Source organism: Neopelma chrysocephalum, unplaced genomic scaffold, assembly GCF_003984885.1.
Source record: "Neopelma chrysocephalum unplaced genomic scaffold, ASM398488v2 Primary Assembly neopelma1_65, whole genome shotgun sequence".
In the NCBI taxonomy this organism is placed as follows: Eukaryota; Metazoa; Chordata; class Aves; order Passeriformes; family Pipridae; genus Neopelma; species Neopelma chrysocephalum.
This window is the reverse complement of record NW_020897722.1, coordinates 2,880,987-2,904,912: the sequence shown is the minus strand read 5'-3', so window position 1 is coordinate 2,904,912 and position 23,926 is coordinate 2,880,987. Positions and strand designations below refer to the sequence as shown.

General features: G+C 52.3%; 1 protein-coding gene across 2 annotated transcripts in view; it reads right to left on the bottom strand.

Moving 5' to 3' along the window:
- PEMT (phosphatidylethanolamine N-methyltransferase) overlaps positions 1-22,326 on the bottom strand; it is a 41,690-nt gene extending 19,364 nt beyond the window's left edge. The window contains exons 1-3 of one of the 2 annotated variants that reach the window (XM_027683705.1): positions 22,250-22,326; positions 19,521-19,628; positions 95-210 (exon numbers count right to left, since the gene is read on the bottom strand). In XM_027683705.1, coding sequence (XP_027539506.1) covers positions 95-210; positions 19,521-19,613 — 209 coding nt within the window. In that variant the 5' untranslated portion in view covers positions 19,614-19,628; positions 22,250-22,326. Of the gene's footprint in view, positions 1-94; positions 211-19,520; positions 19,629-21,219; positions 21,405-22,249 lie in introns of those variants that run through there. The other variant, XM_027683706.1, reaches the window with a different exon arrangement.
- Between the last annotated feature and the right edge of the window lie 1,600 nt (positions 22,327-23,926).

Sequence of the window (23,926 nt, the reverse complement as noted above, 5' to 3'; positions counted from 1 at the left end):
GGATTCGGCACTGCAGAGCAAATATCCCTCATCCCCCCCACTCTATAGGGGCATTTCTTTCCATAGATACACGTCAGTAGGGCGAGTTCCTTACCAGTGGCTCCGCACACAGTTCAGCAGCAGGATCACGGCGCCCAGGCAGTAACAGGCAGCATGTGCAGAGCCGAAGACTCGGCTGAACACTCGTGTTTTGTGCTCCAATCTGGCCACCTGGACAGACAACAGAAAACAAAGTGGGTGCTTGGGGATGCCTGGCACATGCTGCCCCAGGAGCCCGAATCCCACAGCCTTGGCCTCACATGTTGGGGACACTTTGTCTGTGTGGCTTTGTGCAAGAAGCAAGTGGAGGCCACTGATGGGACATGCCTTGAACCAAGTTTGGGGGTGAAAGCTCCTTCTCCTACCCATGCCAGACCCTGCTTGCATTGCACATGCCCTTGTACACCAGGTCAGCCAGCAGCATCAAGGCCCGGGCTGATGGAAAAAAATAAAAAAAACCACCCTACACATTAGTTTTGGGGAATATGACGCCTGGTATTCAACAAAGCTGAGAGCATTGCTAAGAAGGAAAACAGATCCCTGAGGGGATGCACCACAGGGACACCCAGCTCTCATTTTCTGGGATGTATCACCTCCTATGTCCAGTCTGGGTCTCAGGGATCATACCTGACCCCAGGAAGAACCCTTCGCTGTGCACATCCAGAAAATTTGCAAGTGCTCCCTCAAGCTTGCCCAAGACAAGATCTGCCAGCCTTGCCCAGAGAACTGCTTCCATTTGTACCAGCCGAACCAGCCTGGCCTCCATTAGCACTCAGCAGTTGTAGCCATTAGGGCTCATCTGCCCTCCTCACCCATCCCAGCACAGCAGTGACAGCCTGAGACTCACATGTACACAGGCAGCATCCCTGAGGAGGCATTAACATCCCTTACAGCACACTTTTCCCTGGCTGCAAGGTTCAGCTCTGTGTTCTGCAGATGCTGATGGGCCCCTGCCCAAACCGCCCCACAGATGAGGAAGTGCCCTCTAACCCTAGGAGGCTGCTGCATGCAGGTGGCTGGAGCTGCTCCCAAAATCCGCAGGACCAGATCCACCCCAGCCACCAAATCCAGGCCCTGCACTCCCAGCTGATAAAAATCCTTACAAATACTTTGTTCTCTGCCTTTCCTGTACCCCTTGGAAAGCTGTCGCTATATTTATCGCCCCTCTTAGGCTCCATTTTCAGGTGCCAAGCCGGAGGTTTGGATCAGACATCAGACCCAAAATTCCAGCCAAGGAGAGCACACCTGGGCAATGAAGCAGGAAGTGGGAGTCAGCAGAACATCTCGGCACCAATTTGCTTCTCAGACACGGCTGGCACTTGATTAGCTTCAAATGCACTTCACTCCCTCGCATGGAGCCTGGGCAGCTTTTGGGGGCACCTGCAACCCAGCTCTTCATCTACTCTGAATGTATTTGGTAATTTATTGGCTCAATTTGAGCAGAAAAAGGCAGCTTTGCAGGTCTCGCTTTCTTCCCAGGCTGCTGCAGAAGCACAAAGTGCTGCTGGTGGAGGGGGACTGATGGCTTCAGGAGGGGGGAACGATGAAAACCTCTGATAAGCAGGGCACTGATTTCACATGCTGAGAGCTGATTCAATTAGTTATGCAATGATTGCTCCGAAATTACAAATCCACTCATGACAGAGAGAGCTGCTTCACTGCCTTTTTCTGGCTGGTATAAATAGTTTGTATTCTAAATTGAATTTAAAACACCGTGCGTCATGCTGCTGCTAAAATCGGAGCTGCTGTTTGAGTGCTGAGAGAGTAGGAAAAAAGAAATATAGGGTGAGTTACCACCTTTGGAAAGTAAAAAGAAGTGACCATACAGGTGACGGAGTCGCAGATGGAAAAATGCAGCCACGTGCCAGTTATCTGTACCAACTTCCTAATTCCCTGGAAATTATTCTGGCAGCGTTTGCACGGATGGCAGCTCCTGGCTCGCTCAGAGAGCTTTGCAGAGCATCACAGTGGCGGCAGAGCTGGAGCTGAAGGAGAAGGCAGAGTCGCTGGGATCAGAGGGAAGAGCTTGTGTGCTGCTGGGAGCCCTCGAGGTGGTCACTGTAATTACCCTCACCTTTGGAAAGGCACATCTGGGCAGCCAGGGCAAGGGGACGCTTTTCCGAGCCCTTCCGGCAGCAGCTGCCTCGGCTGCGATGGGATTGCTCCCAGCACAGCCCGGTCTGTGCTGCATCACACAGCTGGGATTGAGCCGCCAACTCTTATTTAGCTGTCACAGCCTTCAGATGGGACTCTGGGCTCCTTTCCGAGCCCACACAGGAGTCATCCCAAGCAAAGCTGGTGCGGAGCTGGAAGCGGCGGCACCCACTGGGCCCCGCGGCGATATTTCAGTGGCAATTAATTAGTTCCGGTTCTGGTTCCATTCCCTGAACAACTAATTAGTTCTGGCTTGGTTCTAATTTTCTAATTTTAGTCATTTCGAGCTAATATTAGCTCCCGATCGACCCACGGCTACGCAGCTGCCTTAATGGTTTTATAAAATCATGAGCCGACATGTTATTATTTACTGCGTGACGGATGCAAAATGCTTCCAGCAGCTTCCATGGCTGTGTGTGGGACAGAGCAGGGCTGAGACCATTCCTGCTGTGATCTTTGCCCTCCCAGCCAAGGCTGGCACTGTGCTGCCCATGGGTGAGCACAGCACTGGGGAGAAAAGTCCCACACCACAGCTGTGTGTCCTGGCAAGGTAGGGAAAGAAGCCTTTTCATTTTTCTTCCAAGTTTGGAAATGGAGTTAATACAAGGTTTCCTGACTTACCCAAGGGTCAAAGCAATAGAAAAAATTCCTTTTCCAAAGCTCCCAGCCCTCTGCTTTCACTTTAGGATACTTGGTGAGTGCTGTAACTCATTTTTTTAATGTTTCCCCCAATGCTCATTATTGAAATAAATCAGTGAGCGGATGTGGCTGCAAAGCTGGGGATGCTCTTGGGTCCCATGTTCTGCCTTTGGCAGGCCATTCCGGGGGCAGGCTCAGCTGGCTGATGTTCCCAGGGAATTGCTTCCTTCTAGACGTAAATTCGGGGTTGATTTCTACGTAACCAATCCCGACCATCTCCCCAACCACCCGGGCAAGTGCGTAAACAAAAATGAAAGCTCCAGCACGCATTCCCAGTGCCTGCCTGGATGGAAAATGGAAATGCTCTGAGTTTGCTTTTCTTTTTTTTTCGGGCTGGCAAACCATCCTGAGCCACCTCGGGAAAGGCCACAAATAACCATTCGAAAAGCAATTTCATCCCATGAACCTGCCTCTGCAGTGATCGACAGGAAATGCTCTTTCCAGCTCCCTGTGCATGGCAGACCACGGCCTCTCATTAATATTTAGTATTTGTTTGAAGGAAATTGATTCTTTTTGTCTGCCATCCAGGGAACCTGGCTTTGGAACACACTACATTTTAATTGCTCAGTCCCAGCTCTGAATTAGAGCCTTTGTGCTCTTCCGTGTGATTCCACTGCTATATCTGGCTCGCCCCAGAAATGGGCAAAGAAACCAGATAACCCAAAGGCTCAGGACAAAGGGACATTTTGCATCTCGATGCAAATCAGTCATTTCATGTCCTCACACAGCCCTATTGCCATGGCATCCAAAGAAAACCGTGCAGGAGCTAGTGAATTTAGCCTTGCTGGGAGGCTGGGATGGATTAGCAGCTCCCTTCAATCAAGGAAAACTGAGGCACTGAAGGGTTAAGGCCAGTGCCTGTTTCCCAGCTCTCCCAGGAGCAGGGTAGAGGGGATGTGTCCACATCCTGCAAAATGCTGGGTCTACCTGGGGAGATGCTCTGCACACTTCTAGGGATGCTCCAGCCCTGGCCAAATTGTTGGCATAAAAAGATTCATTGTCCAAGTATGGGTCAGAGAGCACCTCCCGCGGGGGAAGATGTGCCCCAGTTGGCTCACAACCCGCTGAATGGGCAGGAAACTTGATATCACCCTTATTCCACCTACGGGGACCAGAGACACTGACCTGTTCCTGTTATTAAAAACCCACTTTTGCTTTCTGATTCGCTGTAATCCCTCATTAAAGCAGAGCAACATTCTCTTCTCTCTGCTACCCACTGCTTGGATGCTGAAAACCCACCCTCCTCGCAGCTATTACATTTACCTAAAAGATAGACCTGAGCACCCAGACCGTGGCTCTGGTGCTCCCAGGAGCAGGCAGGGAAGCAGAGCGAGCTGGAATGGAAATGCGAGCACCAGGGCTGGCTGACCTTTGCCAAATGTCAGAGGAGCCAGCCCTTCTGGCTGTCCCAAGTGACTATGAAGGAAAAGAGTGTGGCCTGACCTTACCCCTCCTAACAAAGTGTGCTCAAGCCCTGCTGCAGCCAGCAGCGCTCAGTGCAGGCAATCCATTGCCAAAGTGATGTAGGGAAGCACCTACAGCACTGGTTGAACACCATGACTGAAAGCTCCAGCCTGGGCTCCTGTGGCCACTGAAGGCCAAATGTCTGAATGCTTGTGCCCCTCCTAGGTGAGAAAAACTCTATATTTCCAGGAGGTTGCAAACCTTAGGAGCGACGGGGGGGGAAAACTGCAGGACTGGTCCTGGGGAGGATAGTGCCTGGCAACCTCGAGGGGCGTGTGGGGGCCGCTCCTGCAGCTCCCCTGCACGGCAGTGAGCCCCTGGCACAGGAAAGACACCAGCCAAGGCTGGCATGTGCCCACGTGCAGGCTCATCCGAAACATCGGCACATCCCGGCACCAGGCACCGGCACGGGCTTTCCGAAGGCATGTGCAGAAAATGCCCAGGGGACTGGCGTGCCACTGGCAGCAGGAACATGATTAGTAGGAGCTCTGGGCAGCAAAGGCAGGAGAAAAAGAACAGAACAAACCATGGTTTTAATTTGTACAAGCTGGTAATTATAGTTGCTATCTGTCTGAAATCTCTATTGAGTTTATTTAAATATGTTCTCCGTGAAGGCCATTCAGACAGGAATTATCAAGGTGTTGCAGCAGAGGAGATAATGCCATGCAGTTTTCAACAGATCAAGGGCTGATTAGGAGGAATTAATTAGCTGCTTAAACAGTCCTTGACTCGCTGCAGCAATTAGCCGTCACCTCCCTGCAGTCACGTTCCCGTCGCAGCAGTGCTGGAGATACAAAGCACAGAACTGCCTTCCCCGTGCTGCCCATGAGCACCAGGCCAGCCCCAGATGGAAACATGGCCCTGGGAAGGGATCCTAAACCCACAAGGGCTTTAAACCCAGCCCATGGGCAGGGTCTGGCAGACAGGTAATGGTGTGCTGGGCTGTGGTGACCACCATGCACCCACATTGCTAGTTGGTGACTCCCAACACAGGGCACACTCTGGTGTCTTCCCTCTTCCAGCCTTTAGCAGGCCAGTCCCTCCAGCATTCCTCATTCACCACCTCTTCTATACTATGAAACACCAGTTCTCAGCTCTGCTTCTCCACTTGGGCCAGCAGATTATTCAGCAGTCTTTAACCCCCATGCCATCACTTGCAATCCCTTTGGCAGGATGGCAGCATCACCTCTGCCCATCTGAGCAGCCCAGACTCCACAAAGCCCTCATCCCACCCATTCCTCTGTCCTGCCACAGCACAGCAGTCCCTTGCTGCTCACCCCCATTATTCCCAGCACAGCCCGTGGCACAGGATGCATCCACAAGGCACAAGTGAGGTGGGCACTGGCTCCAGGCCTGGCTGGGAGTGGGTGCCACAGGGCAAGCACTAAATCATGGAAAACCAACATTGCAGAGCTGCAGGCTGAGCTCTCCCAACTGCACACTTTCCAGGAGAGGTTGGCACTTGGGGTGACCATGAGACCACCATGAGACTACAAGTCCCTCCTGCCAGCGCAGTGCCCAGAAGGAGGTGGTCACAGGCTCCTGTCAGCTCCTGTCAGTACCCCAGTGGGCTCCACTTTGTTTAGCTGCTTCCTGCACCAGGAAAAACTGCAGCAGCTCTGGACTACCTGATCCAGAGACTGAGTTATTTCTCTGAAGGTTTCTCAGGGCACAGACTCTCCATTACAGAGAGCCATGAGATGGTAATGCAGCCTGAAAGCTTTTTAGCAAGTGATTAAAGCTCTGCGAAGTTCCCCCACCAAGTACTGGAGCAGCAGCTTCCAGTTCATGCAATTAAAACACTAAAGTGATATGAGAAGAGACAGGCACCGTCTTACCACAGTTTCATGTGGGCTGTGAGGCAAAGCAGGTCAGAGACTGCGCCCACGCAGCTTGTAAAGGCTTTTTCATCGTAATGCCCCAGGAAAAGATGCACCCAGAGATGGTTTGATGATGAGCAACAGGCGCTGGGGACAACAGGTGACAGCCTGTGCCCGTGCACGAGGAGCCAGAGCAGGGCAGGGACTCCTGGCAGAGACTGGAGGCTCTGGGCAGAGGCTTTGAGGGCAGAGACCTCACAGGTTGTCCCAAGAGATGGGGATGGGCCAGCTCAGCCACAAAAGGTCTCTCCAGGATACCATACCAGCTCGTTTTTCCCCTCTCCCATTTCCCCACTGGTGCATGGCAGTAACAGCTGCCGAGCAGCAAGGCTTAGCTCATCCGTGTCTGCCAAGGGTTTTCAGTTTGGAAAGGAAAGCGTCGATTTGACGCAAGGAAGATTTTTCCATTGCCTTTCACGGGCTCTGGATGGGGCGTTTGTTGTTCATTCCAGCCAAAAGAAACAGGAGCAGGGTTTTGGAGAGACAAGGCAATGTGTGGACTGGCTGTGCAAGGACACTGTGGCGTGGAACAGCCAGCTGGAACGGTGGGGCTGCGCACCCAGGTGACAAAGAGGGAAAAGCCACACGTTTGCAGGCTCTCACAGTGGAACAGTTGGTTTGGAACACACAAAGTGCTTCAAAAAAATGGAGAACATCCTAGGGGTTGAAGAAGAGAACTAGCTACAAGCACAGAGCAGGGCAGGCTCCTCTCCAAAACCAAGGGACTGGCTGTGGAGCTGCAGTGCTGAGACAAACCAGCGTGACAAACCTCACTGCCTGTAAAGCCCATCACGCAAAACAGCAAGTTAAGAGGACGAAACACAAGCTGGAGTGCCTCTTCTAGGGACTGTTTTCCAATGAATGCTGCTGCTGAGGGGGTCAACGGGGTCCAGTCTGAGCACTTTGACACAGGGAGAAGAGTAAAGTGACTCCACTTCTTTAAAAGTGGAAAGACATTACAGAAACCCAGCCTGCCTCCACTAGGTTTAGCCTAAAAAAATAACCCCCCCTGCATCCATCTCCAGTAATTGGACTGAAACGGCACAGGTTACCCCAGCTAACAGCCTTGAGTTGGGGAAACAAAACAAGCTGGCAGGTAAACAGATAAGGGTTTCATAAGGACTAGGTACGCTTTACCTCAGAGTTATCCCTTGAGATTACCTCCATATGAGCCTTTACCTTGAATCCACTCATGATAAACAGTTAGATAAAAAATTTCATTTCTCTAATAGTGTTTATGTGATTTGTCAGAGTAGGATCTCATCAGCAGGCTGCAAAGAAAACAAGCCCCTGCTTAGCGTATGCCAAGGCAGCCCAGGTCCATGGATGTTCCATGAGCCACATCCTCTCCTCTTCAATAAAAACAAAAATGACACGGAATACGGGCTGCATTTGCTAGCAATTTCCAACACAGAATCTGAACAGCTTCTCCTCAAAGCAAAGAGCTCATAATTTATGTCCAAAGTGCTGGAAGCTGAAGGCAGGTGATTTCAATAAGCCAGAATGAGCTGTGTTAATTAATTTTGAGAGTGGGCATGGGGAGCCCTTATGAGCAGCTCCCCGAGAGTGAAGGGAAAGGGTGATGCGCTCCAGCCACAGGGAATCAGGCCCAAACCAACTCTCCCAGCCAAAAAATCCCATGGAAAAAATATTTGTGAAATAATGATTTCTCCAGAGCGCAGCACGGGATAGGGAAGGCTCTTTCCAGTCCCGGTCTGGGATGTGGTGGGGATGGCCAAGCAGTGGGAGGGACTCATGGGCTGCATGAGGGAATGGGGAGCAGCTGGGACACACCCAGCTCCTCTAAACCATGAATACAACCAAACAAAATAATCTTCTGAGATTAAGAAAAGGCAGAGGCTGCCCCTACACAAGTATCTGGGGCTCTGCTGGAGACCAGAGGGAAGGTAAGTGCTGCCAGATGAGCATCTCATGCGCAGGACGGGGAAGCATTTTGCCGGATTTCTTTGCATCTTCCATGCCCAGATGACTTGGCCCACACCGAGCTTCCCACTGCACACAGTTCCCATCCAGAAAACCACAAACCTCGTATTTTCATACATTTTTCTGAAGCTGGGAGCATTTTCCCTGGGTGAAACAGATTGGATTTTGCTCAGGCAGTCTGTAGCAGGCACCTTCCCAAACCAACCAGAAGCAAAGGTGTGTGTCGGTCTCGAGTGACTGAGAACATTCAGATCCATCTCACATCCTGTATTTGCTTATTTTTTTCCCTTGTTGCTCGTACTGATGCAACCCTAAAAAAAGCAAAGCTGGGGAAGTGTCTGAAGTTTTCTACACAGCTGCTTCACCAAAACAGGCTGTCTACCCAACAGACCCACTTCCAAACAAAGCGATCCGACAATAGCACTGACGATGTTTGAACTGGCATCGATTTAGGAAGACAAGCTCTTTGCTGCACCACACTGTCAGCAAGCACTCAGCACAAATGCCACATTACAAGACAAACGTCTCTCCTTTTTTTAAGACTCTCCTTTTATTTTCTCGCCTCTGTTCCATTGCGTTATTTCCAAATTAGGCCCTGGATCCCAATGGATCGCAGTGCTGAGGTCAAGTCCCTCTGAATTCTCCTCAGCGCCTTGGATTTGGTTTTAAATGTGGGGATAAAGCTTTATCTGTGTCACGAGGCACCTATTCTGCTCTTCAAAGCTTTCCAACGTTGCTGCAAACCTCTAGTTCAAATCACTATTGCCGTTGCAAATAAGGTCAGCCTGATTAAAAAACAGTTATTCTAGCTGGAATGAAAATGGTCAATCTTCAGCAAGTGTATCCTATGTAAGAATACCCTGTTCCCAAACCGAGACAAGCCTTCACAGGTTCCAGGTAAAAGGAGATTGAGGTCATCTAACGACTCTGACATTTCTTTCAGCCTCTGATTCATTGCAAAGAGACTGTATAAAGCTATACTGCAGATGTCAGCTAAATCAGGTGCTTTTTCCTCTCCTGTATGGCCTGTATTTAGTTGCAGATACACGCCTGGGTACCAGCGTGAGCACTCAGCTCTGTCACCGTGACCCCAATCAGCTGGACCCGCAGATGTGCCACTGCCTGCAACTGAAAACTGGGGCTGAACCACAATGTTTCAACTCGGGCAATTATTCAAGCAGCTGTGGCCCATGGGAGTGCAAATACTTTGGCTCTGTTGTCTTAAAGATTAAATCAGGAGCTCCAATTCGCCCAGTGTATGAGTAAGAAGGAGCTGGCAGGAGAGAAGGGGAAGGAGAAAGGCTGGGGGGGGTGACAGCAAACAGCAGCCTCTCGGGACACAAACACAACAGCAACAACCCGGACCCATGCAGAGGAACATAAAGCAACCGAGCCATCCCAGACACTGCTTGGATCTCGTGTTGGATGTGAGGGTTTTCAGGCCTGGGCATCATCTTTGCAGTTTGTTCGCGTTAATAGGTTTGCTTGGATTCCAGCTCAGCCCAGCTCATTAGCCACACTGCCGAATCCCACACTAATTCTGCATCACTTCTACTGCTACAGATAAATAATAAAATTTCCTCCACGCAGGGATTGTTTTCTTCCTCTCTCCCCCTAATGCAGGTCTGGTAGCATCTCATGTATCTGTTAATGAAGTCCATTATATCCAGAGTTTCTCAGCAAGTAAAAATTACAATCATTAGCCAGTGACTGATGAGAGACAGAAATACCATTTCTGCCCAGGCTGGCAATAACAGTACGGCAAGTACATGTCCCACATCCCGGCGAGTCGAGCCTTGCTCTCCCATAATGTGGTACCCAATGTTCTTCATTAGCATCTCTCTTTTTGACAGAGCAAGACAGCATCCTGTGGCAGGTCACAATTACACACAACTATTAATTCAGGGAGAAACAATGACAGGTGTCGCAGAGGCACATTTTGCAGCAGGGTTGTAAAAAGATGAAGTGGAAGAGGATTAGAAACATTTTAAAGCCCTGAGACCGAAAACAAGTGGAGGCACAAGTGACAGCACAGCAGAGGAGGCATGGCTGGTTTCCTTGTACACCACTTTGTAATTTTTTTTTTAAGAAGTAAAGAAACACAACAATTACTCTTTTGGTCACAATACCCCAGTGACCAGGACCAGCAGGCTGAGACCAGGACTTCTTGTGCCATTTGCAAACAACACACAAAGCTCAGCTTCTCCCAGAGCTGCAGGCGCTCTCTCGCTGCCCTTTTGTGAAATTAGGGTTTAATTCTCTGGAATAAGTCTGCTAATAAGGACTCCCAACACACCCATCCTCTGGACAGAGTGTACCCGCTCATGGCTCCCGCAGGAGCTGTGACAGGAGGGGGACAGGGAAGGGGGGGGAGAGAAGAAAATAAATACGCCTCACAGAGCACAAAATGCAAGAGAAACCTAATACCCCTTCGCAGAGTAGTGAGAGTTCGCTGGAAAAGAGGTATTGGTTGCACTGGCTGCGCTCAGCAAGCACTGATTTTGGCCGGAGGGCCTCCTGTCCTCTCCCTGCTCATCATATCACGTTCCACACTCTGTGTTAAGCCACCCCTGGGAACATTTCCCACGGCACTGAGGACACGCATGTTTGCGATGCTGCTGCCGTCTGGGCGGCCAACAATAGAGAGGGACAATGTGATCTTTATGTAACGCGGCAGCCGCGCGCTGTTCCCCTCTGCTCGGGGATGAGATGTTCAACCCGTGGGGCACAACCAGTAACAACAACCTGAAGGGTTAAATACAACCACCGGACCCCTCGGCCTTGCTGGGGTTGGCGCTGGGGTTCCTCCGGGTGTGGGTGGGTGTAACCACGTGCCCTGTTGTAGTTGTTCAGTGCAAGAAATGTAACCCAAACCCCAGGTGAACAGTCATCCTCAGACCCCGTGATCTACATCCCAGGGGAGCTCCTTCTCCCTTCTGCGGCCTCAAAGCCCAATGCAGGGATGCAGACACAAGCCCTGCATCCAGTGCTCAAAACCCTCTCACAGTCCTTTGCTCCACAAATTTCTACCAGAGTCCTTACACAGAGGTGGATGAAGGAGGCTGAGCAAGTCCTTCCAGCTGTGATCCTCTTGCATCTGCAGCAGGTACCAAAAGCTTAACGGCTACAGGAAGAAAAGCAATGCTCCTCGTTTGGGCAATGCACTCGCTTTGGCTTCTGAGAACATCGATCTCTGGAAAATGATTGTACAACGAAATCTCAAAATGAAACGAATTCATTGCTGCTCTCCAGCCTTGGGAATGAAATGAGTAAGTCTGCAGTCATTACAACAATGTCCTGGTAAAAATAAACAGGAAAAGGCACTTAGTAGGAATGCTTCATAGTTAAAAATACTGTATCTCGTCTGAGGTCATTCTGGTTTTTTTATAGGAACAAGCATGTGTGCCTCAAGGTGATCTGATTTGGTATTGCTTCAGTCCTGTTAATGGGTGTACACTGCAGTCACAGACAGATGGAAAGGTTCTTTTCCCCAGTTCAAAGTCCTCCCTGAGATTTTGCAGATTGAGCATCTGCTGTTGGGCTCACAGTTCTGAGGAAAGAGGCAGGAACTGGAACACCTGGCTATGTGGGGGCATTGGGGAGTCTGTCTTCTCTTAACCCAAGAAGACTGATGAGGAGGATGCTTTCTATCTTAGGGGGGCACTTCTATAGCAAAGAAGAGGTTCGAGCCAGAGGGGGTCGTGCTGAACAGCAGGCAGGCACAGAGATGATGCCGGACAAAGGGCAGGAGGCGAGAAAAGTGGGCAGAAGGAGTACTGTAAAGGATCATAAAAGCTGCATGCACACTTTCCTTCCCTGAAAATGTCTTTGTGCTTTTATGGCAAGGAGCTGCTACAATTACAGCTTCTTTTATAAGCGAAGCAGAAACCAGATAACGAGCAAACCTCCCACTGCACAAAGGAGGTGACGAAGGTGTTCTGGGAGCCCTGACGGCCAGGCTTCCCCACAACAGCCAAAAGCATAGAAAATTGCTAAAACCCATCTCTATTTCACCCTCTTCAGGGGTGTGAGCTGTTCATAGCCTTTTTCTTCTCCAAAGCACACCAAAAATGAATGTGCCTACACAGACAGCGAGTGAAAACCCTTCAGCCAGACAAAGCAGCAGCTCGCACATCCCAACCCGCAGAACAAGCCCACGGCTGCATCATCCTTGGTCTGGGGGAGTAAAGAGAGGGAACAAAAAAGGTTCTACAAGGAAAAAAAAGCCGAACAAGATATTGTCCAATCCAGATGAGTAGACACTGTACCACGGTGGGTCACAATTTCCATGATGTATGGGAAAATCAAGAGCTCCCACCAGCCTTCCTCTCCCTGACACTAACATCTGCTAGGAGATCAGGGGAGTTTGATGAAGCCACGTGCAGGTGCACAGACAGGCCTGGGGTTTCCAGCTTTTCTGGCAACCAAATTTTTAATTTCCTAAGAAAGTCACCCCTCATTCCCGCATGGGAGCAAGCACAGAAGTTCAGATGGCTTGGCAGGGAAAAGGAAAATCAGGCAGTGGCTCCACAGCCCTTCCCTTGGGTTGGGATACAGGGGTTTTAAAGCCTTAGAAAGGGCAATGTAAGGCAGCCCAGGGGGCTGCACATACTTGTTTGCTTTAAGATGAGGCTCCCAATATTTACTAAGAACCAGTCTCCAACGAGCGCTGCTGTGATCGGAGTGCTGAACTATCTTGTTTCACACTCAGGAGAGCAGGGATGTGGGATGCTCCTGCCAAAAACCATTTCCAGCTGCTCTTGTCATTGGGGACATCATATAGGTGGAAAAGAGAAGGAGGGTTTTGCTTTACTGATTTACTAATCTACTTTTCTACCCATTCGCTGCTGCCATGTGAGCAACTGGAGGAGAGTGTCACCTCAGAGTTCATGGAGGGGGGGGAAATAGAGAAAATGAGGTGGCATTTTCTTTGAGGTGCCAAACCTGTGTGCCATCACCCTGCCACAAGCTGGATCCATGAAACCCCAATGTCTCCCTTCACATGAGTCTCCAGACGTGCAGGAGATCCAACTGCATTGTGATGGGAGCACGTCAGCGGGGCTTACGGAAATAACCTCCCAGGAGCACCCAGCAGACTGCATGTCTCTGCATTTCTTCGTCAAGACAGCCTATTTTGGGAGATCCCATCCTTCTGGGAACTGGGCAGGCTTCTGCAAAACACTCTATGCCACGGCACAGCTGGAGAACAGCCGGCTCACGTCTGTGACTGTGGCAGGCACACAACACGGGAAGTCCCCGTCCAGCCCCTGAATTGCTGATGTCCTGGGGATGGCAGTGGGTTTCTCCCCTCAGGGATCCAGCAGCTCCCAGTCCCCAGGCTATGCACAAACACTGCCAAAGCCCAGGACCACGTGGGAGGACCCAACGTCTTCCATGCCTCCCGGTCTGGGTAGATCATATCACTTTCTTTTTTGCCTCCAGCTGCATTTTTTGCCTTGTCTCGTGAGAAGCAGGTGGTCACAGAATTGCCATTTCATAGACTAATATCTCTGATCAGCACCCCATCAGCAGGTGAAAGAGTTTAGCAGCAGGATAGCAGGATAGGGATAGCATGGGCTAGAGAAGAAAGGGCCTCTTCCAACTTCCAGGGTCTACAGGTAATCCTCTGGTGCATATGGAAACAAGACTCTTGGCTTAAATAAATTTTTTTCATCTTTTGTGCATGTGTGCTGAGTTACTCCAGCAGGGCTGCCAGCAGCCTGCAGTTTATTTTTAAAACACTAAACAAGAGAAGTCCAGTATATACAACAAAGACCCTGGGTTTTCAGAGAAGCATTCTGCAGATGCTAAAAAAAGGAGGTTGCTTTTCGGGTCAGCTGTGAGGTGAGAGACGGATTCTGACCTTGGTTTTGAGAAACGCTGAGCAGGCACGTCGCACACCAGCTGGATCCCAAATTCATGCTAGGAACAGGTACAGAAACGGCTCAGCTGACCAAGCACAGCCTGTCTTGGCAGGTACCTGTGCACAGTGGGTGGGCAGCTGTTGGAATGATTGCCACCACCTTGCCTGGAGTCCCAAGGGCCGAGACCGTGCCTGGCTCAACACACAGATGAAGCATCTCAGCTCACAGCTGCCTGGCCAGGCTGGGCTCCACGATTTCCCCCACCTCAGGCAGCTCAGCCTGCAAGGACATCATAAAAATATATTGCACAGCTTCTTCAAGAGGATTTAGATGAAAACATCACCACCTCCAGATGGGAGGCTGCGGGAAGCAGCGCTGGGACAAAGGATGTGGCTCTCCCTCAAGGTGCCAGTGCTCCTAATTGTGCCACTCCAGCCGGCACACTGGAGGGTGCGACCCAGTTTTGGTGCTTGTTATGTGGCTCACAGCAGTGTCAACACACTGGAAAAGCTAAATTTAGGAGACAAACAGGGCTGGTGGTGTTACACACCCGGCCAGGACTTGCCCTGTTATAAGACAGCTGGAGAATCGATGCCATCCGCTCACCACACGCGAAGCCCTCGCTGCCTGAGTGAAAGCGTTACCAAGTCACTTGGAATAAAATTGCCACTAAATGCTGTTTGGGAGACAGAAAAAAAAAAAGGGCTAATCCTCACTCTTTCTCAGCCACTGTAGGAAATGAAAACGGCTATTGCTGCCTGGTAGAGAGTCCAATTATGAATAATGTGCGTTCTCTCCCTGCACAAAGGATGAAAGGCATCAGAGCTGGTGGTGACATTTTAAGACCGGAGATGTAAGAGCGAATCTGAGCCTCGTTGCAAGCCCAGCTTTACCCCGATAAAGAAACACTTTCTGCAGTCAATTGCCTTGCAGCATAGCTTGAAGCCCCGCTATTGATCTAGCATCTGTTATAAGCAGATAATCATCGCCACTGTGCCGCGGCTTCTATGATGGGGTCTAAAAGCACTTTCCAGAAGCTGGTTGAGGGCTGTTTTCTGCTCTCCCCCACGGCTGCAGGCAGGCAGAGGTTTGCGGGGGAGCCCACAAAAATCTCGTAGGCTTACAGAATTTGAAGGCCAGAAAAAAAACATTAAATCACCCCCAACTCATTCATCTCCCAGTGCTGTAAACTTCAGCTAACTGAGGTGTACTCCCTGCTGCCATCTCAGCCCTCACACAGCTATTTCATACCCTGCAATTTCCTTTCCCCTGCGAGGTGCTGACACACCACCATCAAACCACTGCTCAATCCTTCCCTTCTGTAAGACAGGCAGTGAGAGTTGCTGAAATCCCCCAGCATCAGGCTTTTTTCTCCTGTCCTAAAAAGGTTACTCAGAGTTTCAGTTCTCGGTTCTCACTGAGGTCTGAATCCCAGCAACTTCTGAGCTTCCAGCTGCTTCCCAGCAGCGTGGGGAGATTTTGGGCCAGGCACCTTCCTCCGAGTTTAGCAAGAAGTGGTCAGAGGTAGGTGAAATCAGGCTGCCAGTGTCTGCAATCTCTCCCCTCCCCACCAGCACAAGCACTTCTTACCCACTTGGCAGATTCCTCCAATCTCCGAAGAAGGAGAAAAGGATGGGAAATTAAAAATAAATGAACCAAGAGGTACACATCCATCAGGAGCCAGGCGTTGTCAGCCCAGGTCCCTGTGCAGCTACTACTTCTTTAATCAAAACCTCATGCAGCTTAAACGCTTGACAGAGGTCTAGAACAGAGATCTTGCTACCCTGAACAGGAAAAGCTGCAACCTTGAAGAATAAAATCGCTGTCTGACGGGGTCTGTGTTCTTTAAAATCACGCTAAATTACGCCAAGCCTGTTCCTAACTGTGACATTTGGGGTTTCACCCTGCAGATTCCTGTGAGACACACGGGTGTCTCAAGGGGGTGACCAGAGGTGACGGGAGGAGTGAGCTCTGGGGCGGCAGCTGAAGATGAGCCATTTCTAAATCGGTCCCTGACGCCAGACCTAAATTTTTAAGAGGCTCAAATCAGGAAAAGATTGCTGATGGATGCACTTCCCACTTGAAACTCACTTGCGTGGTGATGGACGTCAGACTAGTGGCCTCATGGCTATGCCTGGTTGCTACTGAGAGTGACAGAAACCTTCCAGCTTTCTAGAAAGTCCCCCTGTGAAAAGGCTCAGCCAGCTCTTTAAAGCCTCCTGCATGCAGGTTATCTGTCTCTCCTGACTTGAAAATATTTGTCCCTGAGGAGTTGTTATTTAATACCTTCCTTAGTTACCAAGGGATGGGAAGCTTCTCCCATGGTTCTGTGGCTTTCCAAACACAGATGGGATTTATTGAAGTTCCTGCTGCTCTGGCCTCATTAACGTTTTATGGCTCAGCTCCAGAGATGTGCCTGCTCCTTGCCGGGTGCCCCTCTACAGCCCCACGGTACCTCAGGTCTCCCAGCTGCACTGAACATCCTTGGGGAGTTTGAAGTGATTTCATTCCCAAAACAGCTCCACTGCTGCCTTTTGGGACCTCACCTGCGTTCCTGCCTCATGCAGGACCACAGCTCCCAGCAGCTCCTTTCATAACAGCCACGGCGGGTGGGAAAGCAGAGACAGCATGAGTAGGAGAGGGGAAAAAAAACGGAATAAAACAGAGAATAGTGCAGGAACACATCCAAGCTGTGCTGTGGCCAGCATAACCTGGGGGCTGCCCAGGCAAGGATGGGATTTTAACATATATGGAGGGCATGGAAGCAGAAGAAGGGGTGCAAGCCCGAGTTTGGTGGGGAAATGCAGTGGGCAGCCCTGGGGAGACACTCATGGTAGCCTCCTGCACATGCCCACAGGGAGGAGGGTGGGAACTGGGAGTCCCGAGGCCTTTTTGGAAGAGTTTTTCTCCCCTGTGGAGAACAGGAGGGAGCATCAGCACAATCCAGCTGGAGTCTGCAAATTGCCCCACTTAGGCTCTGGTCCTTGAAATTGTTCTCTTAGCCAAAGTACATCCATCGACCTGACAAGCATCAGGTTTTTCTCTGGAGCCACGCTCCTCCACAGCCTCCAGAGTTTGTGCTTCATCCCCAAACTCTGCAGGTTTTGTCCCAGAGAAACATGCCTGGTGCTTACTAGGCCACCCTGCTGTGCTGGAGGCCTTGATATGCACCTCTCCATGATCCAAGCACCGCATGGAGCCAGGGTTTCCCCACCACATATTTATTCAGAGGCACTGCATAGCAAGGACAACCCGGCGCCAAACTTTGGAAGAGGCAGACCTGGCTGGAGTTCAGCAGAAACAGGGAATTAAGACACTGAACTAAATCAATCCATCCCCACCCAATTTCTATCCAAATCAGGAATTTCATGCACAGGAGGGATTTTGAGCATGGTCCCACATTACTTATTGAGCAGAGAGAGCAGAGAGTGCTTGGCGCTGTGCAGAAATCCAGTCTTTGCACTTAAGCTCTTGGAAACCCAGAGTAATTCAGATGCAGAAGAGATCTCAGCTGCTGGGAAGGAACCCAAATTGCCAAGGACAGAGGGAGCCTGTGCAGGGATGTAGGGAAAGAAAGAGCTGCTGGCTGGGTGCAGGCAGGGGACACTGATCACATGGAAAAAAGGACGGGGAGGAAGTAAAGGAAGCAGGTCAGAGAAAATCAGGGATGTCTGGGGTCACTCTTGCTGAAATGTAGCCAACACTGGGGGCTTGTTTAGGGCTGCAGTACCTACAGATCCCCTGCAAGAGCCTTCCAGAAGTGCCTGATGTGAGCCACACACTGTGACTGAAAACTCCAGGGAGATGCTCGGGTGCTCGGGCAGAGCATGGAGGGGTGGAGGCCCAGGGACTGTGAGATCCCACCCGGCCTGTTACAGCCGGGGAAACACGGAACGCCACGCTCACCTCCCCAGAGCTTACCCCAGCACCCAGCTCGGGTTGCTCGCTCAAACCCACGCCGAGATGCCTCCTGCTCCCGGATGCAGCCCTGCACGTCTGGCTTGGAGTGCCACCTGCTGCCAACGGCACCGCTCTCCAGCCACCGGGAGGGGACAACAGCAACGCGGAGCAACGAACTTCCTGCAGTTACATCAGCTTTCCCTGTCCTTTAACAGCAGCCAAACTCCTGAGCCAAAAAGCAACGCTATTTCCCAAGCTGCAGGCGTCCCACGAGTCGCAGGCGCAGCAGCAGATGCTAATAAAGTACTTTTTTCTTTCTCTTTCATGCAGTTTTTTTGCCAGAGCCAGTCTCTCCCCCCAGAGACCACATCCTGAATCTTCTTGTTCATTGATTCTTTATGCTAAATGATGACTCCGCAGTCGAAATAATGTGGCATATTCCAGCTCGCATTTCAGACACCGTGAGACTTTTTAATAACGAGTTGCATGAAAAATTAGGGAGGCTGCAACAAAGAGCTCCGACAGAGGTTTCCAAAGTGACTCACAGCCAGGAGAGCCTCGCTTTTCCAAAGCCCAGCGTGAGACAATCTCAAGAGCCCCCATGCTCAGAGAGAGATGAGTCCTCCCCCTCTGGAAAAATAAGGCCTATTTAAGGAGAATTCTCCAGGGAGAGAATCCCTGTCGGGAGGTTCGGTGGGCAGATTTCGGAATCATGGCTGAAACGACATCCCATCCCCATGAGTGCTGGCAGGGACATTTCACCCCACACTTCAGCTGTGCTGCTGAGGGTGCAGTGGGGTGAGAGTCCCCTCATCCTGCAGCCAGCCTGCCCAAAGCTTCTCCCTGCTTGGCACATTGGCTCTGCAATGCTCAGAAACGGGGCCAGCAATGACTCCTGCTGCTCTTGCAGGGAGGTAGCAAACCACAGTGGTGGCAGGGCAGTGGACACTCTTCCAGCCAGGGTTCCCAGAGCACTGTGTCCTCCACAGACACCACCAGAGCACAGATACCCTGCTCCCGTTGGGGCTGGCTTGCTGCCAACCCTGCAGCTCTTTGCCAGGCTTTGCAGCACGGTGGAGGAGGAATGTTTTTTCAGGTTAACTTTTGGCTGAGTGTTTTTCCTTCCTGCCATCCACACAAACAGCTGCCAACGTATTTCAAGGGGAAGCAGCGGGCAACGTACGCAGTGCAGCCCCCTGATGGGGGTTAATGCTGTTTATGCTCAGACCCAGTGGTGACCAGTGCCTGTCTGCTGGGTGGGAGGTGCGGCTGAAGGACGGGTTTGATTGCTCTCCCCCCTCTCCTAAGCTCAGCTCCTAATTCCTGCTGCATCCTGTGCTGGCTCCCACCTTCACCTCCTCTGTGACATCCCTCATGGTCACCTCCAGCCCCAGGAGCTCACTCTGCAGCACAGCTCCTTGCTCACCCATCTTTAATGTCTAATTGAGCACCATTCCCTCCACCCAGCCCACCAGACTTCCCCAAAAGAGGTTTCTCCTCCAAAAGCGCATCCCAAAGGAAGCTGGGAAAGGAAGGCTGAGAGTGAAGGAGCAGCTGGAGTGCAGGCAGCTCTTACCACATTCCAGAAGAGTGGGTTGAAGGCGATGGAGAGCACAGCCACAATGAAGCCAGTGTCAGTCACATCCACGTAGCCAAAGAGCCGTGCCATGGCTGCCACATCCACCTGGGGAAGGAGAGATGGTTACTGGAGTGCAGGTTCCCATGGGACACTGGCCATTACACCCGAACATGGGGCACTTCACCTCAAATCAAATCCATCAGCTGCCCCAAGGGTGGATGAATCTTCTAATGGCCCAAAGCAATATGCTACAGCTTGCAAAGCACTGTGTCAGGGTGCAAAGCCCAGCAGGAGAATGGGGGCTCCTCCAAGCCATTCCCCAAAAACCCCAGGGGCACTGGGCTCTCTGGGAGCCCCACACTCACAGCAGTGCCCAGAAGGACATGGGCACTGCAATGACGCTGCTGCTTTCACTTTGCTGCTCACAGTCTCACAGGGCAGCTGCCAACCCAAGTATGTTTCAGGAAAAGGAGCACTGTCCACAGCACCTCGGTGTCCCTGCAGACAGAGAACTGCCCCAGGGATGCTGATCTGCATGGAAACTCCAAGCAATGAACTGTGTCAGCCTTAAACTTGTCTTCCATGAAAGAATAGTGATGTAAACCCCTTCCACAGCGAGGGGGATGCATTTGCATTGTAAGAAGCTGCAAAAAAATTTCCTGTCTTAATGACAACAAAAAACCCTTAAAACTCGTTGTTCTCCTTATAAGAAAGAGCTTTTTTTCCCAGGATGGCTCATGACATTGTCAGCATTTTTTACATGCAGTAAGCCATGCTACTTCTCCCTCCTCACTCCCTCTCCCTGTGCTGGTATTTGATGAAAAACAGCCAGGGCCTTTTTTTTTTGCCAAAAACTTTGAAAACAAAAGACAAAACAGCCCAGCCCAAGCCCTTCCCTTGCTTGAAACAAAATCAAAGACAACATTGAGACGTGGAAGGTTTTTGCTTCCCCAACACAGCTGTGTTTGCAAGTCCTTTGGATGCCAGGGGACAGAATGGCTCGAAAAGGCATCGGCTCCACCTCGCCCATCCGGGAGAGAAATTCCCACTGGCTCCTCAAAGGTTCTTGGAAAGAACCAGAGCCACAGCATGATTCATGGAGAGGGGTTGGTAAGTGCAGCACCGCTCCTAGCCCGAAGAAGAGGCTGTGGGAATAGCTCCCGTGCTGGCCCAGGGCACATCCAGTCACTCCAAGTGCCTCCTGCCCAGCCATGACCACCCACAGTGCAAAGTGCAGGAGAAAAGGCCGTACAACAACGGGGAAAGGGGGGATCTTTATGGGGGCCCGCAGCCCCCTTCAAACCACTACCACCCCAGCCCCCCCGGGCTTCTTCATCTGAGCCCTGGGGACAAGGGTGCGGGTGAGAAACGATGGGAACAGCCCTAGGGCCTGATCCTGACCCGTCTCCCCCTGTTCCCACACTTGCCAGCCTCTCCTCCCCTCCCTTCACCCCCAAGCAGCCCTCTCCCACCAGACCTTGTCCCTTCAAACTGTCAAACCGTAACCCAAGCACCCAGACAGCTGCTGGCACCGGGGCCGAACTGTCTAATCCTGCTTCAATTGCAATCCTGCAGGACCAGGACAGCTTCTTTCCTCTCGTTTTGTACGGTGCCGAGCACACCGCCAGCACGGGTTGAACAAAAGCTTCTTGACCTACTAACTCCCGGCTGGCAACATCGTTAACATTGCACTCACCTTCTTTTCTGCTCCTCAACAACCAAATTCGCGGCTGCTGCCAGCGGGAGGCAGATTGGCCTGTGCCTGGTGTGTGCTTTTCGGGATAAAAGGGGAGCCCTAATGGGATGAGCTGTCTCTGCGAGCTGCTGGGACAGCCACGTAACAGGCACAGAACATTCAACTTTGCCCCCTCCTCCCCGACGAGAATCAATGACCGTGGCAGGCACTGCCCGCTTGTCCACAGCCTCAAAGTCAGGGAGGGTGGGAGCAGCACGGGCACCTCGGTGAGAGATACATGGGCACCTGAGAGATATATGGGTATCTGGGTGAGAGATAAATGGGCAACTCGGTGAGAGATACATGGGCACCTGAGTGAGAGATATATGGGTACCTGGGTGGGAGCTGCACAGGCACCCACGTGAGAGCTGCATGGGCACCTGGGTGAGAGATAAACGGGCAGCTGGGTAAGAGATAAATGGGAACCTAGGTGAGAGATAAATGGGCACCTCGGTGAGAGCTGCACAGGCATTCAAACAGGAGCTGCAGGGGCATATGGGTGATAGTTGCACAGGCACCCAAGTTGAGAGCTGCACAGGCATCCAAGCGAGCTTCACAGGCACCTGGGTGAGAGCAGCACAAGCACCTGGGCAAGAGCTGCATGGACAGCCAGGTGAGACCTGCATGGGAACCCAAACGAAAGCTGCACGGGCACTTGGCTCAGAACTGCACAGACACCCAAACAAGAGCTGCACGGGCACCTGCGTTAGCCATCACGGTGCTGCGCGGTGCCGGTGCTGCCCTTGCTGCGCGACCGGAGCGCGGCTTGGGCGGAACCGGGCTGGGGAGGGCAGCAGGTGCACGTGGGGCACCGGGCACCGAGCGCCCCGGGCCTTGCTGCGCCTGCGGGCACAACCCGCGGGTCATTCCCAGCGGATCCGCCGAGCCCCGCGGTGGCACTGGCGGGGGGGAGGAGGGTGAGGGGGCAGGATCCACCCCCGGGCTCCCTCCCCGGGGGCCGCCCTCCCGCCCGCCCGCGGCCCGCCGGTACCTGGCCGTAGTCCAGGCCGCCCAGCCCCTCGCAGCACTCCCGCGGGAAGCGCCGGGCCCCGCCCGCCGCCACCTCCTCCCGCCGCCCCGAGCCCGGCCCGGGCCGCCCCGCCATGGCCGCGGCCGAGCGCGGGGCCCGCCGAGGCGCTGCCGGAGCCGCGGTCCCGCCTCCCCGGGAGGAGCCGCGCCGGGCCCGGGGCCTGCGGGACGGGCACGGCGCTGATCTCGCCTCTGCCGCGGGTGCGGGGGCGCGTCCGGCCGCCGGGCCTGGACTTCGACCCCCCGGGCAGCTGGAGTGGGGCTGAGAGTGGGAATGGGAGTGGGAGTGGGAGCGGGACAGCCCCGGGGGGAGAGCGGGCGAGAACAGAGGGGCCACCGCTGCTGCAGGGGCAGAGACAGGCACTGCCAATCCCTGCTTGTCCCCTGCCCGTCCCTGCCCTATCTCCTGCTGACCTCTGCTCGACCCCTTTTCCATTCCCTTTTGCCCAGAGAAGCTGTGGCTGCCCCGTCCCTGGAGGTGTTCAAGGTGAGGTTGGAGCAAACTGGTCTAGTGGAAAGTGTCCCTGCCCATGGCAGGGGGTTGGAACTAAGTGATCTCTAAGGTCCCTTCCAACCCAAACCATTCTGGGATTCTATGATTCCATGACCTTTGCCCATTCCCTGCCCGACCCCTGCCCAATCCCTTTCCATCCCTTGCTCTGCCTCTGATCAGCACTCCCACCAGAGCCAGGAGCTGGGAAACAACTCCAGTGGCTCCCTGGCACTGGAAATTAAACGTTGCTTGACTGATACTTGTCATTTCAGGGTAAAATGTAAAGCCATCAAGTCTGGATGTATTTTAAGGACAGTTCATTGCAGCCTTCTCCCTTCAGGCAGTGTGGTATATTTTTAATTGCTGTTATTATTATTACTGCTCATTATTTCTCTTCTTTGCTCCTCTCTGGGATGTTTGTGGTTGATGCACCTCACTGGGCTGCAGTCCCGGACCCGCCTGTGCCTGGGAAATCAGGTAGCATCATCCCTGCAGACCTCTGAGGGTCTCTGCTTTTGCAGACTCTGCTTTGCAAGGAAATAAATTTTCTTCAAAAAAGAATTTGGTGTGAATCAGCTGCAAGTGTCCCTCCCAAGGACTCGAGGGAGTGGGGAACGGACGGGATGTCCCAGTGCTCATGCCCTGACAGGTACTGAAAGCATGTGTGAGTGATGGCTCCCAAGAAGCCCTCCCCAGGAAAATGGCATCCTTGGAGGATATGCTTCAGCAGAGCCAGGGGATCCCAGCTCAGCTCCACAGGAAACTGGCTTTCCTTGGTTCTGCTGCTCCAAACACCTCACTGTACCAGCACACCCCCACCTCCCCAGGCCTGTCAAGCACATTCACAGTATAAACTGGGCTGGTTTGGGGTGAGGCACACACCGAGGCACTCTGCGTGGGTGCAGTGTTTCCCATGGATGACCTCCGGCTGCTTCCGGCCTCTTCTCCCTCACGCTGGATGATTCTGCTGTGCCAAGTGTATAATTATTGCCTCTGCCATCTCCCGGGCTGGGCCTCTGGAGCAGGTGGGAGGATGTTTGTTCTGTGAGTCCCACCAGCTGGGTGCTGGGAGCAGCAGGAAGGGTGATGGGGATGCCATGGGGAAAGCAATGAATGTCCCCTCCAGGAGGGAATTAGCAGGGAGAA